This window comes from Parasteatoda tepidariorum, chromosome 7 (genome assembly GCF_982258835.1).
Source record: "Parasteatoda tepidariorum strain Cologne lab strain chromosome 7, Ptep-v5.0, whole genome shotgun sequence".
In the NCBI taxonomy this organism is placed as follows: domain Eukaryota; kingdom Metazoa; phylum Arthropoda; class Arachnida; order Araneae; family Theridiidae; genus Parasteatoda; species Parasteatoda tepidariorum.
Window position 1 is genome coordinate 945,655 of NC_141761.1, and position 23,350 is coordinate 969,004.

The following is a 23,350-nucleotide window of genomic DNA, read 5'->3' on the forward strand; positions in this document are numbered from 1 at the left end:
TTGAATTTGTGAAAGTGCCATAAACAGTAGTCACTGGACAGACGGTTACCAAAATATGAGATGAATGCAAAATTTACCTTTCTTAAATTATCCTTTGTAGGTGGAGGATGTGATTTGGCTCTTGCTAACACAGTTGAGGACTTGGGAGGTGGAATTGGTTTTTTCTTCTTCACTTCTTCGCTATTCACTTTCATATTGCCAGATGCTGTTAACAAAAATAATAATAACATTTTCAGGCTATCTGCTACATTTTAGATTATTTTCAAATTCATGACTTTCCATCATTAATTCCAAGAATTTTTCATGACTTAACGAAGTGCCTATTTTCTCCGACAAAAGCACAACACTAAATTTAAAAAAGCATTATAATAACATTCATTGAAATGATAGGTATAACCAAAAACTGTTGTACTCTTTTGAAAGAACACCATAATTTTTAAAGAAAACGATAAAAACATTTATCTTTTAATTAAATATGACTGTGGGTGGGGATTTTGTTACACATTCAGAACACCATGAAATATGGAGAGGGGGAACATTCCATTTTAAAAATAAGATTTTTCGGCGACCTAAATCCAAGTCTTTTCATGATTTTTTTTAAAAAAATAGTTAAAATCATGACAAATTTTGTTCAATACTGAAATTCATGACTTTCCAGGTGCGTGGATACCCTGCATTTTGCTAAACTTTTATGATTTAAATTGTTTTGAAAAATACTAAATTGCATGAAAAGAGAATTGGTTTGGATGGCTAATATCTAAATAAATTTATATAAAATGTTTATTGTCATTTTTAAAACACTATTTTCATGTTGATAGACAATAGTAGGAAACGACCACTTTAGTCTTTAAATTACACAAAAAAATGAGCTACAGTAAAACCTAGCTAAAACAATATTTTGGGGAGCCAATAAATATAGTGTTGCACAGGGATATATCCAGGGCCTACATATTTTGGGGACACAATAAAATTTTCCTTTATAATTTTAATGTTATATATGTATTCACATAGTACGCAAAAAATTTATTTGTAGAGTGTTAATTACTGTTCCAATATTAAAAATAATTGAAATAAATTCCGAAAATAAAATCGTAAACATACCTGAAAACCTTTTTTATTTAAAATAATTCGATATTTTTGTTTGTTTATTCATTCTTCTGACTGCCAAGTCAACCAACAAAGTATGCATTGAGTTCAAATTAGGTAAATGATTTTTGTTTGTGAATGGTGCTCCCTCTATGTTTCAGGTGTTAATGTGGTGTCATTTATGACTCAGCTTTTAACATGAAGGAAATAAAATCAGATGTTACATCTGTGACTTCTTAACGAGGCCATTCTAAGAATGGAAGCTCTTGGGATGGTCAGCAGTGAGTCTTTTCATAGAAAAATGGCAAAAGTGATAAAATAAAAATTTTTACGTTATTATGAAAACCAATAATAAATGACGAAAATAAGGTTGAAATTTGGAAGAAATCGTATTACAGAGGTTTATTGAGAGAGGAATAACATTAATACATATGAAATTTCGTTGGGACCACGAAACATTATAGCAATAGAGGGAGTTATTGTTGTATCGGACATTGTAGTAGTGAGAGTTCACTGTATTTTAATTCATTTTAGTCCACTTTTATGATTTAAATTGTTTTAAAAAATACAAAATTGCATAAAAGAAGACTCGGCCTGGATGGCTAATGTCTTTAAACCACTATTTTTAGGTTGATAGAAAATAGTAGGAAGCGACCCATTTAGTTTTTAAATTACACGGAAGAATAAACTACAGTCTAGCGAAACTTCGAGGGACCGAAATTTCGGTTCCGGACTATAACCGGGAGTTCCCTCTATCCGTACTGCAAACAATTTTAACTCATTTTTCCATCCCTTTTATGACACATTATTTAAATAAATGACCGATAAATAGAAATACAAAAATGATTCAAAGACAATATATTGAAACATAAAATGTGTTCATTTTTATTTTTTATGACTCTTTGTCTTGCTTACAAATAATTTAGGGGAGGGGGGCTTTATTTATGTATGGGAAACTGTGATAGAAGAAGCAAACAACAAAATATGCTTATGGGTACATTCTACTCAATAGATGGTTTTAAAAATCGGTATATGTATTTTATACAGAAATTTCAAAATTACCAAAAAATGAAGAAAAAAATAAGTTGAAGACAGAAAAAAGTTTATAATATCCAAATTTCTTATCTTCTTTTGGTTCACTGTATCCACAAAAAATATTTTCAGTGCATAGCAAGACACGGGAGCGAACATTTCGTTCACTATAAACCATGTTCACTATATTTAGTTTTTGAGTTACACAAGGGCAGAACACTGAAATTACAAATTTGAGCTGCTATTCACGTAAAGTTTTTTTTTTTTATACAAAAATAACCTTTCACCTAAAAAATAGAGAGATTAGTAAAACTTGGGTTGAGACACAAAAATCAGGGGATTCCTTAAAAAGCAGAAATAGTTTGCAACGATAGAAAATCTGAGCATTAAGCAGTTCAGAAGAGTAACAAACAGTACTTAATCAAAGTAAACCAGTTCATCTACAGGGTTGCCACTCAAAACTGGAAGAAAAAAAATTTCCTGTGTTTTCCCTGTACGTACTATACTCAAAAGGAAAGAATTACTGTGCTCTCGTATCGTATGAGCTATATTGGGCTAACTATAGTAGTTTTAATTGCTAAAACTTAGAGTAAAAAAGGAACAGCTAAACATACTAAAAATAATGCTATAGTAAATGAATAGTTTAAACCTGAAATATCTTTCTAAAATATCCAATAGACAGGGATGAGATTGGCCAAAAGGCAAAAAAGCTGAATTTCCACAGGCTGAATTTTTACGCAATCATTTAATAATAAATTCCAGACAGTTTAAGATAATAAATAACAATGTGTTGACATAAAACTGTGTACTAATTTATAATTACATAAATGATTACAACGATACTTAACATTTAGTAAAAAAAAAATTACCAATTACCAACCTCACATAAGAGACACTTATTAGATGAAAAACTACCCAGTTTAGCAAATTAAAACTACTGAGAACATACATTAATATTCCATTTCTTTTAATAAATACTGTTACGCGATTTATAGCAAATATATCAGTAATATGACTTTTCTAATTATTTTGAAAAGAAAAGAAACTTTTGCAAATGGTATCACTATGTTCATATTATAATCTTATCTAACTAGAGCCCTGTGAAGCATATCAATAACTGTGAAGTAGAAATATAATAAGTAAGACAATATTTTCAAAAATTGTTACTACAAATAAAAATTATTTATGACTGGTAAATTTCTATACATTTTTCGCCATATAGGGTAAACTAACCAGTGAAGGAACACTTAAGCTTCGTTTGTCTTTTAAAAAATCATATTAATTTCAAAATTTGTAATTTTAGTTAAATGACAATGTCAACATATTTGTTACTAATTGCAAATTATGTAAAAAATAGCAGAGAACTTACATAATATTGTTTTAAAGTTTTGGAGGTTCAAATAACAAGTAGTAAGAAGACCCAGTGAAGGAACAGCTCTTACCAGTGAATGAACACCCAGTAAAGGAACACTTAATTTTGGTTATTTTTTAATGCTCTTTATGAATTTATAAGCCATACAAATATTTAAAACAAGCCTATTCTTGAAATTATAACATATAAATACTTGGAAAATGTTAACTTTTTTTTTTTGTAATCATAATTTAATTTTGGTTATTTTGGTTAATTTTGGTTATTTTTTAATGCTCTTTATGAATTTATAAGTCATACAAATATTTAAAACAAGCCTATTCTTGAAATTATAACATATAAATACTTGGAAAATGTTAACTTTTTTTTTTTGTAATCATGAATTGAAAATTAAAGCGTCAACATATTAATACATACTGCTCATTCACTGGGAAATCTATGCCCTGTAAAGGAACATGCCTGTTCCCTCACTGGTTAGAAGTTGGTTTTCGTATTTTTAACATACTTTTGATGCGGAACATCACTAAAGGTACAAGAAAATTAAAGTTTATCTTTTATTTTCATTAACTAAGAAAAAAACCCAGTAAAGGAACACTTGTTCCTTTACTGGTTTTTCATAGTTTGGTGATCCAGTGAATAAACACCCCCTTATCTCAGTACTTTATTATGCTATGATGCTTTAAAAAAATAAAACGTAACTTCAATAACTATATTTTGAATTCTCTTTTTCGCAGTGAGAAAAATAAAACTATTACATGCAATTAATTCCACTTCAAACATATACATGCAAATACTCATCTTATAATTTTTTCAAAGAAACAAGGTGTTGCAGAGATAATAACAAATTCAAAATTTTTTCAAGAGAAGTCAATTTGACCAGGTAATCCAAAACATTGCTAGGTGACTTCCTATTGTTTGGCAGTAAGCTATTGTTACCAATCAATCTAAAGAAAAACTTTCAAATTTTTATTTTTAATCAATATATATGAAACGTTCCTTCACTGAGTAGTGTTCCTTCACTGGTTGGTTTACCCTATTCAAATATAATTTTGCTATTTTAAAATTTTGGGCTTAAAATTGCATCCAAATTTAAAAATCCATCAAAGTCATTGTCCATTGTTAAATTTCAACTTGAATTTTTAAAAAAAATATATATATAAATGCATTTAACAGTACTTGCACTTAAAAAGTCATTTTCTTTATGAGAACATTTCTCACGGGGTCATATAGAAAAAAGTTTCACAGAGAAAAAAATGTTTCATAAAAAAATGAATTCCTATTAGAATAAATTTATAACAATGTTGGAATGTTTACAGTGTTTTCATCATAGAAAAAAAATGGGTGAGAATTTCTCACCCTTTCTCAAAAACAGGGTGAGATTTCAGAAAGTTAAGTGAGATTTCCAAAAACTTAAAAAACACTAATAGACTTGGAAAAAAAATGTTTCTTTTATTATAATATATTTTTAACGTCTTCTATTTTTTAAAGCATTGAATATTCTTGCTGCATCATCATAGAAGATTTTGCCTTTACTAGGTATTTGTCCCTCTTACATTAGTGCATAAAAAATTTGACCGTCTTACATGAAAAAACTTTACCTATGGTAAACATGTGGTTGCAGAGAAATGTGTTCTGAAAGGGGTTCCGAGGTTCGGTTAAAGGATTTTATTCTAAATAGCGTAATTCGAAGCTTCTTCCAAAATGCGAGAAATTCCCAAATTCTGAAATTGATTTATAGAATGCGCGAATTTCTCGCAGTAATAATTTTTTAATGCGAGAAAAGAAAAAAATATGCGAGATTCTCGCGTTCTCGCGCTGTAGTGAAAACACTGGTTTAGAATAATATTCGAATTTCAACTTCCTGTAAAATTTACAAAACACCTTGTCGGTTAATTTAAAAAAATAAAAAAAAAAACTCTGCGAAAAATCTTGCTATAATATGGCTTAAGCAACGGGTTAGGCTTACCATACAGCACTATCTAACCAAGCACATGCTACTTACTTAGATTTGCGGAATAACCCGGGATTTATCGATTCTTACGGGGATACAGAAACAAAATTTTAAGAGGCGGGGAGGAGAATCTCAGAACTTGCTTTTTTAAAAACATTTTGTGAAACTACCGTTTTTTCCCTACAGTTGAATTTGTGAAGGTACCGCTAAAAGATAGTAAAATTTGTCATGGACACACCCCTGATTTTACATTACAAACACAAATAAAAAGAAGTAATCAAAAATACCGTTTTTATCAAGTGACTGACGCTCAAAATCTTTCTTAACCATTAAATGCACGGAACTGTCGGCTATTGAGCCGGCAACACTTATAGGCCTGGGTCTCCGGTAAGCAGAATGAGCTCTCAGTGAAACTGAGCTAGAGGTAGCACTGATGTCCGACGCTCCAGACATAGAACTCTGAGGACGAGTAGGGGATCGAGAAGCATCTTTACCTGAAAGAACAACTTACATTTGTAACCAAACTGAAAATCTTAAGAATGTTACTTCAAACATAAATTACAACTAAAAGAAATCATGGATTACTTTCAATTGTACTCAAAGTAATCAATAAGTATTAATTAGATTATTACAATAAATAGTAGTTTGCACAAAATAATAAAAAGAACACCTGGAATAGCTTTTGAAAGAGGGCTCAATCTCAATGATTTGGGAGCCTGACCTCAAATATACCAATCAACTGGGGTAGAGGATATTTTTAGTTACAAAATCGGACACAAAACCTATTTTCTCTAAATAAACATACTTTTTTTTTGATGAATTACGATTTTTTTGATCCTCAATATATGGAGAGAAGCCTCAATTTGAAAAATAGGATTCTAATAGTTTGGTCAGTTTAGATCCCTTAATTTTTTTTTTTTTTTTTTGCATATTTCAGCATAACTTCGGATCTTTTTAAGCAAATCGAAAAATTTTACACAAAATTATAAAATCTGTTTATCCATAGATATTTCCAAGCAAAAAATAATTTTTTAAATTATTTTTTAACACTTCATTTAACAAAATAACGGTAAAAAAGAGGTTGAATTGTAAAGAAAATTTTTAACATCATTTTAAAGAATGCAATTTTATATGAAGAAATTTAAATAAAATCAGACAAATAGTTCTCGAAAAATTTAACTTTAAATATACGACTTTATTAAAATTTGGTAAATTCGAAACTAATAAACCAATTGTGATCATACTTTGACTTATAAAATTAAATTCTTTAAAATGGTGTAAAAATTTGTACACATTAAAATTTAAATTTTTTTTCGAAATTAGTAAAATGAACCATTAAAAAAATTATAAATCTCTATCAAAAATTATTTTTTGCATGAAACAATCTGTGGACGAACAAATTTGATATATTGGGTGTAAAAATTTTTCAATTTGCTTAAAATTTTTTCTCCAGACATCAAACTATTAGTTATCTATCCAAACTATTCACCAGAATGTAGTTTCCCCCCACATTTTGAAGGTCAAAATTCCAAATCTGTTGGAAGAAAAAGTAAGTTTTTGAGTGTGATAACTTAAGATATTGACACTTATTGATTAGCATGTATGAGGTCAGGCCTTTGAACCATTAGGATTGAGTACTAGCACGTGAAAACCTGATTATTGGATGAAAAGTTATTCAGAGTATTTAGCTTTTTATTTTTTGCACTAAATTTTTTTTCCATATTTTTTAAATTAAGTTCAATTCTATAAACAAGAATTTCTTAATTATTTTTATTCATATGTGAACAGATAATAATAAAGATATCCAATATAAAAGTAAAGGCCGAGATTTTGATGACCATTTTTAAACTCTTTTTTTTTTTTTTTTTCCTATTAGAGTATACTTTTTACGTTTCCAGGTCATTTTGTGACATTTTTTATCTTCCTTTTAAGGTTTTTTTTTTGTTGTTGAAATTTTTGACTTTTTTCGTTCATTTTACACAGAATAGTTTGGTCATGTTAAGCATGATGAATTCACACAACACAAAAACTACATTGATGATTCATATGATGAAACTCAGAACAATATCTTTAAATGATAAGAGAATTTTATTTTATTTGAAGGACATTCTTTGCTATTTTTAGGGCCATTTTTGCAACTCTTAAGAGCAGTTTTTACTATTCTTAAAAGCATCAGATCTTAAAAACCCAGGCTCAACTAATAAGAGGGGTAATAGGGTTTTTATAGAAGTATTATTTTTGACAAGCTTGGTCAAAATGGGCCGTCGTAGCCCAAAATCCCCCTCCTGCCCCCCCCCAAAGCATAAATCAAATTTTTTTCTCTAAATGTATTGTATTAAATCAATAAGTTTTACTTGAAAAGCAAAATAATCATAAATTAGAGTCCCTTGAATAAGTGTTCCGAATAGTTGAAGATAAATCAACTTGATACATAGTACATATAGGGGTTGGACAAAATAATGGAAACACTTTGATATTTCTCAAAAAAACTTAAAGAATCAGTTTAAAAACTCAAAAGTGCTTTTAAGTTTTAAAAATACGACTTTGTACGATAATGCAATTTCTGATAGATATCAATAAAGTATAAAGCCTTTTTAGGTTTGAGAGACCAACAAAAAATTACAAATGAAAAAAAAATTTTTTTTGAACACCCTATGCCAAAAAATGTAGTAATGAATTTGTAACTATTATTTTATTTATTATTATTTTAGATACTACATGTAATAATTGCACAAACTTTCGTAAACCCAACTTAAATATTTATGGAGACATGGACATTTTTATGAAGAAAAAAAGAAACAAATTTTTTTTTGTCTCAGGTGTTTTGCTACAACTTTGAAAATATTCAATAAAAATAAATGAAACTATCAGGACAATATAAAATTGATAGCAAAATTATTGCTTTAAAATTTGAGAAATATTCGTTAAAAACTGCACCAGAAAAACTGAGTAATTAAAGTAGTTCTTTTATGCTGCACATGTGCAAAAAAAAAAAAAAAAAAATACAAAACAATTTTCTTCATTTTGTAGTGAATTTGGCAACTGTCATACTTGGAATTGATTTAAGAGTATAAGGTTAAAATTTATTAATTAAATTATAATTTTACAAAATTATAATTAATTATTGTAGTTACACTTGGTGGGAAGTAAACTTGAAATATTTCCAGATTGTTAAGTGCTAATAACATCGATGAATTGTATTCCATTTATTTTTTATGATTTAATTGAAATTGTTTGATTCACTGAATTGTTTTAGATTTTTTTTCTCAGTTGGTATGCAGAAATGCAGGTGAGATTTTTAATTTTTTTATATTAAAAAAAGTATAAATTTTTTTTTTTGGGGGGGGGGGGGCGGGAGGGGAAATAACATTGAAAAATTATTAAATAGGCCAATCTTGCTAAATGCTTGCATAGGCCAAAATAATTTTTTTTTCTTCTAACAACGAAATAACTCCTTTATTAAGGTATATTAAAATTAATGATAAAAATTTGAATTAGAAATAGGCATGAGATTTTTCTTAATCATGTCATGTTAAATTAAGTTATATCCCTGGCAAATACAGGCCCTACTAATTTCTAAGCACCTTAAATATTTCTATTTTTCTTTTAATTAGGCTTAATTTAAAACTATTTAAACTCGTTGCAATAAATAGTTTTATATCTTGCATCTTGGGATATTTTAATTTAGTAAATTTAATTTTGTATGTAACAATGCGTTTGTCCTGAAGAAATAAAAATAATAGCGTAACAATCTAAAACTTCCCAATGAATGGTTACATTGTAACAAAAGCTATAAATAGTAACCAAATATTTAACTTTCTAGTTAGAAGCAAATCCTGCAACTTTATTAAGCATTCAAGAATAGAAATTTAGTATATTTCAAAAAAAAAAAACCAAAGACTAAGGCATTTCATTAAAAACCTGATAAAATCAGAGTTTTTAGTTAATAACACAGAGAGGTTAGACTTTTTAAAAAAAAGGGGAAAAAAAACTTTTTTTTTATTTTTTTAAACTATGATTTTTGATGAATTATTAGGTGCAGAACCTTAACTTTTCAGTTATAGTAAGAAAATTTAAATTTCTTAAAAACGAATATGAAATACTTTAATTACAAAACATGGCATTTTCACGATTAAAAACAAAGTAATAAAGTTATACTTGAACCAGGAAATTGATGTTAGTATCTTACACAAATTTCTAATTTAATTAATGCATTTTGACATGCTTGATTTGCAATGATTCTATAATAAATCCACTGCTCATTTGTTCCCTGGTTATTTTTCATACACTTCCCAAGATTTTTTTCCCTTTCAAATCCCAACATTTTTAACACGCTGTTACATGAATTTAATTTGAATTATCACTTTTTGACACATTCGGGTTGTTCCTCAATCGCTTTTCTTTTGAAGTTATTATAATTGCTTTTTTTTCTGGACATTTCCATAGTTTTTCAAATGTTGACGCTTTTACAGGGTGCGTAGCCAAATTATTCACCAAAAAATAAGCACCTTTTAAGCACTCAAAAATACTTTTAAGCACTTTAGGAAAGTTTTTGACAATTAATGGTTTTATCTTGCTTTAATCATCATGTAAAAAAAACCCCAACCTTTTGGCATTGGTTTTGACAATTGTCAAAAATCATGAAATTTTCAATCAAGTGAAACGAATGTTGTTTTCATACGCTACGGACTGACAATACGCCAATATAGATTGGGGTTGAATTAATTGTGAAAACGTGGAATAGAACAATGTGAACTGTGTCTTTTGGTATAATTCGAAGCGAAAATCAACATAGTGAAGGAAAAATATCATTTTGTAAAAGGGAAAATTAAGCACTTTTTAAAAACACCCAATGAAAAAAAAGCACCTTTAAGAGCTTTTAAAAAGTGAAAATCGAAAATAAGCACCTTTAAAAACGCTACGCATTCCCGCGTTACAGCGATGTTATTACAATATGCCTGTTTCGAATATCAAGGTATGAATTTTAACCACTGGGTTCATTAGGATTTCGTGATAAACCCACGCCATTTTCCGATCATTTTTCTTCTGTTATTTAGCGTTTTTAACCATTTTCAAAGTTTTTAAGTAAGCCACATTAATTTTATACGTAAAACTCAAATTTGAGTATTCCTTTTTGACATGCTTGATTCAAGGTGATTTTATCACATATCCAGGTCATTTGCTAATTGTGATAAATGGGTTCATAAGGATTTCGTGATAAACCCAACGCCATTTTCCATTCATTTTTCTTCTGTTATTTAGCGTTTTTAACAATTTTCAAAATTTTTAAGTAAGCCACATTAATTCGATACGTAAAGCTCGAATTTGAGTATTCCTTTTTGACATGCTTGATTCAAGGTGATTTTATCACATATCCAGGTCATTCGCTAATTGTTTTTACGCTAGCTATCGTTTTGCAGCCATTTACACGTGGTTTTGACACAATCAGTTTGCAATGATTCCATTGTACTTGTACGAAAAATTTTTTTTGCAATTATTATTTTTCAGCCTCTTTCGCAGTTTTACCAATGCTACTGTTTTTAATACAATGTTAAATCTTTTTTTTTTTTTTTAAATTTTTACAAAATTTTTCAAATTTCCCTACGACTAATAGAATATTATTATAACACGCAAAGTTTGAGTTATCCCTTCTTAAAGTGCCTGAGAAAAAAAAAATTTCGACTTTGTTTAGACTTTCAGTGATCCATCTTTAAATTCGTGACTGGTAGACACCCTAGTGTATTTATATATATCTGTTGGAATTAACATGGGGCGTCTGCACTTGCACACTTAATCATGGCATACAGTACACAGCCCTGGTGACATCGAAACTTAAGATAATTCTATCGGTTTGAGTAATACACCTATAATCCGAAAATTTCGGAAATCCCGACCCTTCGAGCCCCGAGCCATTTCAATTTCCAAGGTAATGCTGTAGAAGAATTTGGTCATGCATTTCCTACAACAAAAATCATCTCTTCAGACACAGATTTGATTTTATACAAATGATAAATAGGTTTAAGGTATTAAATTCAACACCTAAATGATTACATGTTAAGAAAAAGTGGTATGCTTTTAAAAAAAATCCGTGATTCAAATCAGTAAAAGCTGTTCAAAAGTCACCTAAACTTGCTAAATATTAAATCCTCTGAAATTTATATCGTAATTATAGCCTTAATCTTCCTTTATGGAGGTGCATGACCAGTAAAAAACATTCCAGAAAGGCCACATTCTGGTGAAGACTCCACAATCAACAACAATGTGATCAGCATTTCTCAAACAATTCATCTGGAACTTAGGGTGACCTGGGGTGATTCCTGATCAAAAAATGCAAAGATCTATTTTGTAAGAAAACTATTCAAGATAGAATTATAATATTTACTGGAAGTTTGAGGCTGTATGAGATGAGTCCTAGGCTACATTGTTTTGTTTGAAAATCTAATTAGAATTTAAAATACTTTAAATTTTTAGTGATCAGGAATTACCCCTTCTCTTGATGCTTTCTGAGGTAATTCCTGATCACTTCAGGGGTAATTACTGATCACCAGTTTTAATCATAAAGGGGCTGTTTAAAAATAATTACACAGTGGTAATTAACAAATAAGACATCAAGATCAAACAAATAAACCAAAAATATATGTTTAAGCAACTAAAAGAACGGTTTATTTAAAAAGCAAAAATAAAGGTTAACACTTTAAATTTTCCAAAAATCTTTGTATCGTGACATACATTTTAGGCAAGCAGCCAACTCATTCTCATGTTCTGCTGGAATATAAGAAAGAGTTCCCACATGGGTTACTTTTGCTGGATTTTGTAACTTCATTAAGGGAGAGTGTAAAGTTAAGTAAGGTATGTCAACAGCTCTGGCAGCAGCTCTCACACTGAAATTTTCATTTTCAATAATGAAAAGAAATTTACTAATTGTGAAATTTTAATTACTAGAACTAATTTTGCTTTCTAGAAGCTTAGTATCCTTTTTAGGCTTATAATTTTTCACCATATTTATATTAGGCTAATTTATAAACTTAGAAATTATTCTAACAATGTACACACATAAAATTAAGATAGAAGCAAGGTAAGACAAATTGGAACACATTTGTCTAGCATACAGTTAAAAACAAATTTTGTGATTAAATTGAGTTAAAATATATTTTATAGTCGTTCCACTTGATAAAAAGACTTAAAAAAAGACAATTAGCTAAATTGTAAATTACAAATTGTTACTTAAAAAAAGACAATTAGCTATTTATTAGCTTATTTTAATACTGTTTATGAAAAGAAATGACAATGATCGGGAATTACCCCAGTGATCAATAATTACCCCATCTGTAAGGGGCAACATTTGATATAGTTTCCTATAATCAATTATAATGTTTACAGTAGATGTAAACATTAGGTAGGCATTAATTTAGACAAGGTGAGAGACAAAACAGGTGCTTCAATCCTACAAAAAATTAAAATCCTCTCACGATTGCGTGAAGTCCACCTCCAATGGATCCCTTCTCACGTTGGGGTTCTGGGCAATGACATCGCCGACACTCTGGCTAAGGAGGGGACGAAAGAAAATCTGATAAGTCCAAATTCCCTCACCTTCATGGAGCTGGCATCAAAAAAGAAAAAAGAAGACCTCGCTTCCTGGCTCGTACCCCCCAAACATCACTGGTACCAGAGCACCAGTCCAGGAGGTGCACTCAACATTCGGTGCAACCGCAAGGACCAGACTGCACTTACCAGGCTTATCAGCGGCCACCTTAAGTCCCTTTCTTTTGAGGGTAGTATTAAAATCTACCCTAACTGCCCCAGGTGCCACAACATGCAGGCTTCCCCCCAACATATACTGGACTGTCTAGGTCTGGACAAAAGGGACATTCTTAATAACACACTTATGGTGGCCGACTTCCTCCGGGTGATGAATTTCATGGACATAGTTTAGCCCTGCTAATTTTGGGGATAAGGAAGAAGAAGAAGAAGACAGTAGATGTGAAACAATTAAACAAGAGCTTACACTATTTTCATATCAAAGAAAAAGAAAGTAACTCAAAATATTTATTATTAAGAGAAGGAGGGAGATCTTTGCAGAAATGTGCACTTTTTGAAACCCATCTTTGAAATGGAAAATACAGACAGCAGTTTAAAAGATACTTATTTTGTTAGATTAAACAAAAAGCTATTATTAAGTAAATGTAGTTATACCTTAGTATAGTGTACAAGCATTCTTGTCCAGGTCTCAAATTTAGAAAAAAAATTATTTTTTTAAAATAAAACTTAGGTGATCATTATTTACCCCAGAAACAGAGTGACCGTGAATTACCCCGGGTCACCCTACCTAATAAATGAAAAAAAAGCAAGGCAATATTTTCTAAAAAAAAAAATTTTAAAAAAAAAAGGTCTATTGAAAAAAATAGAATAATAAAAGCTTAAACAAACTTAAAATTTAGTACTAAAAGTTGTAGTTTATTCGTGTACAAAAAATTTAATTCAAAAATAATTTTTTTTAAAATAAATATTTATTATTATTTGAACTAATATTTAGTACTCACTTGAAAAAACATTTATCTAGAAAAAGAGATCTTTCCACAGCTCTGATCGAAAAGAGAGCGAAAAGAAACCAAAATGTTTATTATATTGAGGAAAATGCTATAAGTTGCAACGTAGGTTAAATTAAAACAACATTTATACATAAATATTAAAATAGCATCGATAAAACATAATTTAACAGATTTTGTCAAGTTGTGAGTCAAAGTGGACATTATTTTTTGAAAAAGGCATGCAGAATGGATCATAAGAACTAGGCAGGCTATTTTAGAAAGAAAAAAAAAAAGCCTAAGACTAGTTCTACAGTTGATGAATATGTGTATACTTTAAATATTTTAACACTAGGAAGGGTGAAATTATACCTAGAAAGCTCATCAGAGATTATTTGCGTTCAGAGATCCAAAATCTTAAAATATAACTATAATTAATTTAATAAAAATTTATCATCAAAATTCTAGTGTATTTTATTCTATTTGGCTTAGCTAATATATTTGATTAAACAAGGCTTTACAATTAGTTTCTTAAATAGTTGAGTTTAGTTTTCTCTATAAATACTAATTAGAGATATGTTGAAATACTTTTTTTTAAATGAAACTGGGAAACCTTTATGGACCCAAAACATGGATTATGGAATACCTATTAAGAAGCCTAAGAATCCCATCATTCTAGATATAAGGTTTTTATAAGGTTAACACATGAATGACAAAATGAAAATTTAAATTGGGTCAAATTATAAAAAGTCACTCAACACTTTCAGTAAGTTATTTTCTGAATTACAAAACAATAAAAAAAAATTAAAAAAACAAACAGAGGAACCAAATTGGCTCCATTTGTCTTTCTAATATTAAAGAATATTAATTGTACATTTTATTCTGCTCTTTCACTCACTAAAAACAGATGTCAGTTTAGAGGAAGGAAAACTTTTCATCCCATAGCAATTTGAATAAATCAATACTTTTTCAATAAAAAATAAGCACCTTTTAAGTACTTTTTAAGCACTTTAAAAAAATATTATAATTAGGATATGTGCACTAATAATTTTTTCTCTTTCACATTGTTGAAAATTCTTCATATATTAACAAAATGCAAAATAGTTTTCTAAGTTACATGTTCATGCTAAAATAACTAGTTTCATATGTTAACAGAATGCAAAATAGTTTTTTAAGTTACATGTTTATGATAAAGTAACTAGTTTCTAACAAAAAATTTGTTAGAAACTAGTTAATCATTTAATTTTTTAAATTTATAATTACTTTACACAATTATGTAAAAAAAATTAATTCAAAATTATAAATAATTAACTTAACTATTATTTAAAAAGATTATCTCTCTTGCAAAATGCAGCAGAATTGCTCACGAGAATGCATGAATCAATCCAATCGAATCCAGCTCAGTATTCAAACCCACAAGTATTTCATAAAATGATTGCCGCTTTCATACGCTACAGTATGTCGAAATAGATTGTGGATGAATGAATTATGAAAATATGTAACTGCCGGTTAAGTAACACTGGAGTTAAGAAACCGACCGTTAAAAAATAATGGTGGAATCGCTTTTGAACTCCCGGTCAAAGTTTCCAAACCGGGTGTTTCGGAATTGGGAGTTACGCATTAGGTCACAGTCAACGATGAATATGGGGGTAAGAATAGGGAAGAAATAAAATGAGGTTAGCAAACTATGGCAATTAACTGAAAAAGCAAATTGAGAAAAGCATTAAATAACAAAAATAATATGAAGCGTTTGAAAAGACTAAAAATATTTCAGTTCTTGACTCAATGCATCAAACAAAAGCAAATAGATTTGAAGTTTCTGAATTCAATACAATTAAATTACGATTAAATGCGATCTAAGTTAAAGTAAATGAAAAATTAATTACATGTATTTATATTTTCATTTTTGGTATTGAATGACAAAAGAAATGATTCTATAAACTGACCAATGCATCAGCAAAAGGACAACTTACACGGCTTTTAAACTATCTATAAAAAAAAAACGACCTACTTTTACTAAAAAAAAACTCAGAAATGTGAAATGTTCTAGGTTCGTAGTTTCAAAAATAGAATCACCTAAACTAATATTTAAATTTTTTACAAATTATGAACGACTGTCATGTTATATTTTTACAAGACTATAATTTCCAGTAACAGTTTTCACGGGGTTCCTACTCAATTTCGGAAAGAAGAAAAAAAATCCCCAACTTTTGACAACAATGAAAGTCCATACTTTATTTTATTTATATCTTTGCAGCAAGGCCCCAGTTGGGTTCGAAATTGGCCCGATATGGATCCCGTAAGGACGTGCACCGAGAGACCGATATTGGGCATACTTTGGCTAAATAATGGATTCAAAATATCGACAATTCTATACAGGGCCAATATCGCAAAAATAAAGGCCTTTTGAACCCTTACTGAAGCAAGATTCATGAATAATGGTCGAATGAGGGCCCAAGTTATTTCGCCCTCATAAAGACCAATATTAGGCCGTCATATAAGACCGATATTGGACATACATTGGCTAAATAATAAAATTGGCTAAATAATACATTGGCTAAATAATGGATACAAAATATCAGGCGAATTTGATGATTCTAGATAGGACCGATATTGATTGTAAAAAGGCTGTAAAATATCGGAAAATTCTACATATGGCCAGTATTGGAAAAATAAAGGCCCTTTGAACCCTTACTGATGCAAGATTCATGAATAATGGCCCAATGAGGGCCAAATTATTTTGCTCCTAAGGATTTTTCATCAGAAAATGTTGATTTTTTTTAATTTGTAATGTCAAATATTAGATTTTGTGAGCAAAAACATGTAATAGAATGAGAATGGAAAAAGTTTCACTAAAAAGTGGAATTTTATAAAACAACTGTAATACATGTAAGAACAATTTAATTCAAATCTCAATAACTGATTACCGTTACTGATAATTTTAAGACTAGGTAAATCTTTCCAGGTATGTAAAAACTTACCCAGACTATTCCCTGCAGTTTAGAATTAAAATAAAATTTCCAGGTTTTCCCTGACACCCAATTTGAGAAAACTATTACCTTTTTGATAAACATTTTAATGACTATAGCTTTTGTGCACAATAGATCTGGGAACTAGTGCCTCTTTCTACAAAATTTATAAATCTAGAAATATTTTTCTAAAAAGGATACTTGAAGCATAAATAAGTAAGAAGTATACTAAAGCAAAAAACAACAATAATTCAACAAACACAAGCAACAATAATCAGCCAAATAAAAGTAATAATAGACAAATACAGTAGAACTTCCAAACCTCATACAATAATAACTTTTATTATATCCATACCATATTTTATCTATCCCATGCCATTTTTTAATCAGAAAACTTTGATTTTTTTTAATTCGTAATATCGAATTTTGTGAGCAAAAACATATAATAGAATGAAAAATAAAAAAGTTTCAAGGTGGAATTTTATAAAAATTGTAATAGATGTTAGAATTATTTAAATCAAACTGATTACTGTTATTGACAATTCTATGACTGGTTATTTTCCAGGTATAATATAGGGATTTTCCAGGTTTTTTGCAAAAAATTGCAACTTTCCCTGACTATTCCCTGCTTTTTAGAGTTAAAATAAAATAGACTGATGGTAAATTAAATGTTTTTTAAACATAAAAAAAAAATTTTAAATTTCAACTTAAAACTTGTGCATTACGTTTTGTTTTAATTCCTTATATTTGTTAATAAAGTACAAAATATGCTGATTTTTTGCACTCTTTTTTCCCAAAAAAATCGGTAAAGGAAGCAGTTAAAAAATTTAAAACTTTACAGGTTTTGAAAGCCCCTGAATAATTAATGTTATTCTGCCTATGACAAAAAAAAAAAGTTACAAGATTACGCTTTTTACGGAAGGATGAGATATCATGATACATAAAGTGTACAAAAATCTGCTTATGAATTAAGAATGGAACACCTTATATCATTCAGTGATAAGATCATTCAATAAAGTATCTTAAATAGTCATTCGAAAAGTGCTTGATATTCTAAAATGAACTTTACAGCAAAGAAAAGAAAATATCGAAAGTCACAAGAGTTTTATAAACTTAACACTGTTGAATAACAAAATGATTATAACTCTATAATTTTCAACTTGAAGAATCCTACTTCAAAGCAAAAATAAAATACTACAAACAGCAAAAATAATATAAATTTCAGCTTTTAGTATAATAATGTAGTTTAAATTTCAAAGATTTCTTTTCTTAAATGCAGATTTTTCTGGATTATAATATCAGCTGCATTACAAAATAAAATGTTCTTAAAATGGATTTTAATAGGCACAGTATTTTGTAGTTTTTATGGTCTATTACCCAAAAAATGTTGGCATATCCCTGTTCATACCTATTTGACCAAAAAATTATTAAAACTGAATTTTATATAGCGCCACATTATTAAAAAGAAAAGCTTGCTTTTCAAGATATTATTGATCAAAATAGATTAAAAATTATTGCTATAAATTCCAATATTCTCTTCATCGTCATATAACTGTATAACAAAAAAGCCCTAAGGCAGAATTTTTAAGGGCTTTCTGCGACAAAACTCTCAAGAACTAATATCTTTCTTCAAGATACTTTCAATAATAACAAACATATGTTACTCATTTAAAATAACAAAAGCGCTGTGTTTACAAAAAAAAAAAAAAAACTATAATAATTTTTTTTAATTGAACATGTAATGATTTTTAATTCTTATATTATGAGTGATATTCTCGTATTTTGTTGGGGGAGGGGGGAGCACAAATTATTTCCTTATTCACATTTTGTAAATAATCATCTCAATAAAAAATAATGAAAAATCATGAAATCTGTAGAAGTAATTGCCCCCCCCCCCCAAAAAAAAGACTGACTACAAAATTACACGAAACAAACTCCTCAAATGCGCGTTTAGGTTCGAGATTAGATTGCTGTAATAAATACAGTTGAACCTGTTTATCTCGAGAACCTCTATATCTCGAAATTTCTAAAATTCCCTACATTTACTGTCTAAAATCAATGTATTTTCCACGTTTATGTTTAAATCTTTTCTTCTTCAAAACCTCCGTTTCTCGAATTTCTAATAATAGAACACAACTTTCTAAACTTTCCTTATCAGTAGAACTCGTAGACAGAGATGAATTTCGTGAATCCACAGGAAGTAGGGATGAATAGGTTGGGGGGGGGGGTGTGTTTCTTGGAATTTCAATCACTATCCCTGCACTTCCTTAACTAGAAAGGAATACAATGATTCTGGCAGTAAGTGAGGGGTTAATGAGTAGTTACCATCAGGAGTTAGCTTTTCAGCATAGATAAGAAAGTTAAGAATAGAAATTCATTTTGACCTCAAAATTGCAACCAATGGATCAAATGATAATTAAGAGTTTTAAAGTGAACTATAGAAAACAGTTGGTACCCAAACTTGTAGATGCTATCGATGAAAAAAGTTAGATGCTATCAGAATTACTGTCTTGTCTGGAGAAATGTGTCTCTAAAAACCATCCAAAATGAATTTAAAAAGCTGGTTTTAAGAATAGCTGTGAAGATGATGAATAAGAGGTTGAAGGCATCAGTAAAGAAGAAGAAACTGTTAATGCTGAAAATGCAGTGCCAGATTTGCCAGAATAGAATGCAATAAAATCTAGATTTAATGTTGACATTAATTTTGAAGATTTTTGGCAACATGCGGAACAATTGGGCAACATGCGGAACATTGACAGATGCAGAAATCATCGATAATGTCGAAGGACTATCAGATGAAGAAGCTGAAGATTATATTGATGAATCAAAAGTGAATGCAAAAGAAGTAGAAAAAACTGTAGAATTCTTATAAACTACTCTTGAATCCCAGGAAAATGTTGGCTATGAGGAATTTTTGATCTATCTATTCTCAAAAGAATAATCGAAACAAATAAGGTTATCAGTCAAAAATCTTGGAAAAATTATTTTCAATGTATGTTAAAAAACTGTTATGTAAATAGATGTACCTGGTATTATTAATTTAAAGAAATGTCTAAATTTTTCTACTAAAAACAATTAAAGCATTTTTAATAGAAATTTTTAATTAAATTCAATTTTTTTAATAGTACCTGTATAACTCAAAACCTCTTTATCTCAATTTTTTTGCCTTTCCCATGAGATTCGAGATAAACAGGTTCAACTGTATTATCGTCTAAAAAATATCGGATTTAAAAACTACGGAGAAATCAATAGCAATAACTGCCAAAAATTCGATAGAATTGTTGATTTAAGTAAATACTCAAATGCACTATTCGAATTTTCCATATTGTTTGAAATATATATCAAAATGTTTAAAATCCAAGTGCATTACTAATGAAGCATTACATCGATTTACGACACTAGCGGCATAAATTGAACGCGTCAAACAGCGATTATCAAAATGCATGATTCAAATATTATGTGTAAATTTCTGTAGTAAATAATTTTTTTTTTTTTTTACTTTTAAAATAAAAAATCTTTTTGCAAAAACTATGTAATGATTCTGCAACAATGTCGCCGTGATTCTGCCACGGGGCTAAAAAGTAATTTTTAAAAAATATATAAATAAAATAAATCATCAAAATAAAATAAAAACGGATATTATATAATCCAAGAATTTGATGCATCGAGGTTCTACTGTACAAAAGAAACAAAACAATTATAACTGAACATGCAACAACATAACAAAGCATTGCCATGCGCATGCATACCTGGAGAGGGATTGTTTAAGTTCCATGCAGATTTACTTGCAATTGCTCGCAATTTTGCGGTTCTTGTCAGCCTGGGGGGAGCTAAATGCATCATGCTTTGGGCAGGCCTCATGTTGCATTTAATGTCTGGCGGCTGCTGCAAGCTGGGTGGTTTCTTAGCAGCAAGATTGCACATGCTTCGGCTTGAGGCTTTATTTACAGGGATGGTAGAAACTGGGTGCCTATAGTGAGATTGCCGGGGTTGTGCCAACTGATCAAGGCGTGTCATACTCACAGCCCTCATACTTTGTTTACCTCTGGTTGAAAGGTGAGGCGTGATGCTGCGTTCTCTGGATAATGTGGGAGTGATGTCCGTTCTCTTCCTGCCCCGGAATGTAGACAATGAGATCATGCTTCTGGACATCAAATCTTCACCACCTGTGTTTAAAAGAAACTCAGTAATGCAATCATTTTATTTTACACTTTGTATGAAACCTATGTAAAATGTTTAGAGACAAATGTATGAAACCTATAAATGAAGAAATTTTGATATAATCATACTGGAAAAATACATTATCATATTATCATATCATACATTATATTTTTTTTTGACAAATATATTTTTATAACTTATATTTAAAATTTAATGCTTTAACCCACTGACGGTTCTGCACGTAAGAAGTCGCATTTTAATGTGCAGTCTTCTCCGCATAGCAAAACCGGTTTTTCCACATTATTAGATAGGAAAATAGTGTATTGGGGTGAAACATTGTCCCAATTTTGCCCATTTGCTAAACCGTCAATGAGTTAAAATACATCTTTATTTAAATTGGTTCAAATAAATTAAAAATACAATGTCATCAAAGATCTGGGAGTTTGACAAAGACATTTTTGATACGATGGTAAAAACCATCACGCTTTAAAAACTTACCAACTCTGATAACATGTGATTTGTGTATTTAATAGTAAAATTATGTTTTACCATACTGATTTACACAAAATCATGTAAAATTACAGTTATTCTAATTTCTTACAAATTTCATTAAATTTATTTTTCTTCCTAATTGCTGCTTTATAGTTTTCACATTTTTAAAATTCATAAATTAAATAGCTTGAAAATTAATGCTATTATTTTAACTAGATTGCAATTATAAGCAGGTAAATGAGTGACTTCCGTCTTTTCCACTTGGATTAGAAGAAACCCATTTTTTCCAGATGTTTTAAAAAAAAATTTTTCTAGTGCAGAAGAAACTTGCTATTTCCCACTTAAACAAACAACAACTAATCTTTACTCAGCACTTTCTCAAAAGTCAGCAACAAAAAGGGACTACTTTTATTATAACTAATGCAGCTTTGTAATAATACAGAATATTTTTTGTAATACAAGAGGCTACTTGTATTCAAGTAAGTTACAAAATAATGCAGTATATTGAGGTGAAAATACATTGTTTTTAAGCTACAAGCAATCAGGAAATATAAAATAAACAAGATTAAAGAAAATAATTTAAACAAAAATGAATGTAGGTTAGTTTTTTAAGGGTTCAGTCACATTTAAAAATGTACAGTGCCTATATACACACAGAATTCTAAAACTTCAGCTAATTTTCTTCTATTTTTTCATTCTTACCATGGGAGCAAACTTTTGTTGCATAATTTTTTTTTCAATGAAACAGGCAAAAGTCACTTACTCACACTCATCAACTAAATATTCCCGGTTGATTCAGAATTTATGGAGAAAATCTACAGCACTATAAATCCAAATTTGTCTGTGAACCAAACACAATCAGACAGGAATTATTAATTTAACATACATGTTGCAAAATTTGAATGGATTTAAAAAAAACAAATTATAAATTTTTTTGGTATTTAGAATATGGATCAGCTTAAAATTAAGCAGAGAACTAATATTATTTTATTGTATTCAAGTAATGTATAATATGAAATAATACTTTAAGACAAAAGTTAAAAATGAAATAGGATACTTACCGGTGAACATATCCAAATATGAGCTTAATAGAAATGTGGAAATTTTTTTAAATTATGTAATACATGAATGCTTCACTTGCCAAATTGATTAATCAATAATCTATCCAACATTGAGGGACAAGCTTTCACGTCATTGGAACTTTTATGTCATTTTTCAATGAATAGTTATTGTTGTTAGACAAGCAAAACGGACAGTCACTTACTTACACTCACTGACTAAATACCCTGAACCCTCTAATACAGGGTTCCCACTCTTTTAACAAAGCAAAAATTAAGGACTTTTTTTTAAAAAAATTAAGCACTTTTTTTGGAAAATTAAGGACCGTAAAACTATTTTTAAAAATAGCATTGATTGTTTATCATCGAATATATATGCACCACAAGTCCAGTGCCAATTATTTACCTGTCTTAAAAAAGAAAATCAATAAATAAAAAAAAGAATAAACAATTTTTTTAATGTAAGTACTGATATAATTGTATTAATTAACAAGACTCATCAAAGCTGGACCAGGCAATTTTTAGCAAACCAGGGTAGAGTTTTTTGAAAAATATTTTTCAGATTGTTAAAGGTTAACGTCATCCATAAGACGAATATATATTCCATTTTAAATAATTTAATTGAAATTGAATTGTAAAATTAGGATTTACAATTTTTTTCATATTTTTAAGAAATAGAGTTAATAAAGAAATTTGGGAAAAATTAT

General features: G+C 29.2%; 1 protein-coding gene across 4 annotated transcripts in view; it reads right to left on the reverse strand.

The window, feature by feature from the left end:
* LOC107457054 (uncharacterized) overlaps positions 1 to 23,350 on the reverse strand; it is a 63,538-nt gene that overhangs the window by 24,802 nt on the left and 15,386 nt on the right. For 3 of the 4 annotated variants that reach the window (XM_016075096.4, XM_087166997.1, XM_071182938.2), the window contains exons 4-6: positions 20,682 to 21,098; positions 5,726 to 5,932; positions 78 to 205 (exon numbers count right to left, since the gene is read on the reverse strand). In XM_016075096.4, the coding sequence (XP_015930582.2) occupies positions 78 to 205; positions 5,726 to 5,932; positions 20,682 to 21,098 (752 nt within the window). The remainder of the gene's footprint in view (positions 1 to 77; positions 206 to 5,725; positions 5,933 to 20,681; positions 21,099 to 23,350) is intronic. The other variant, XM_071182940.2, reaches the window with a different exon arrangement.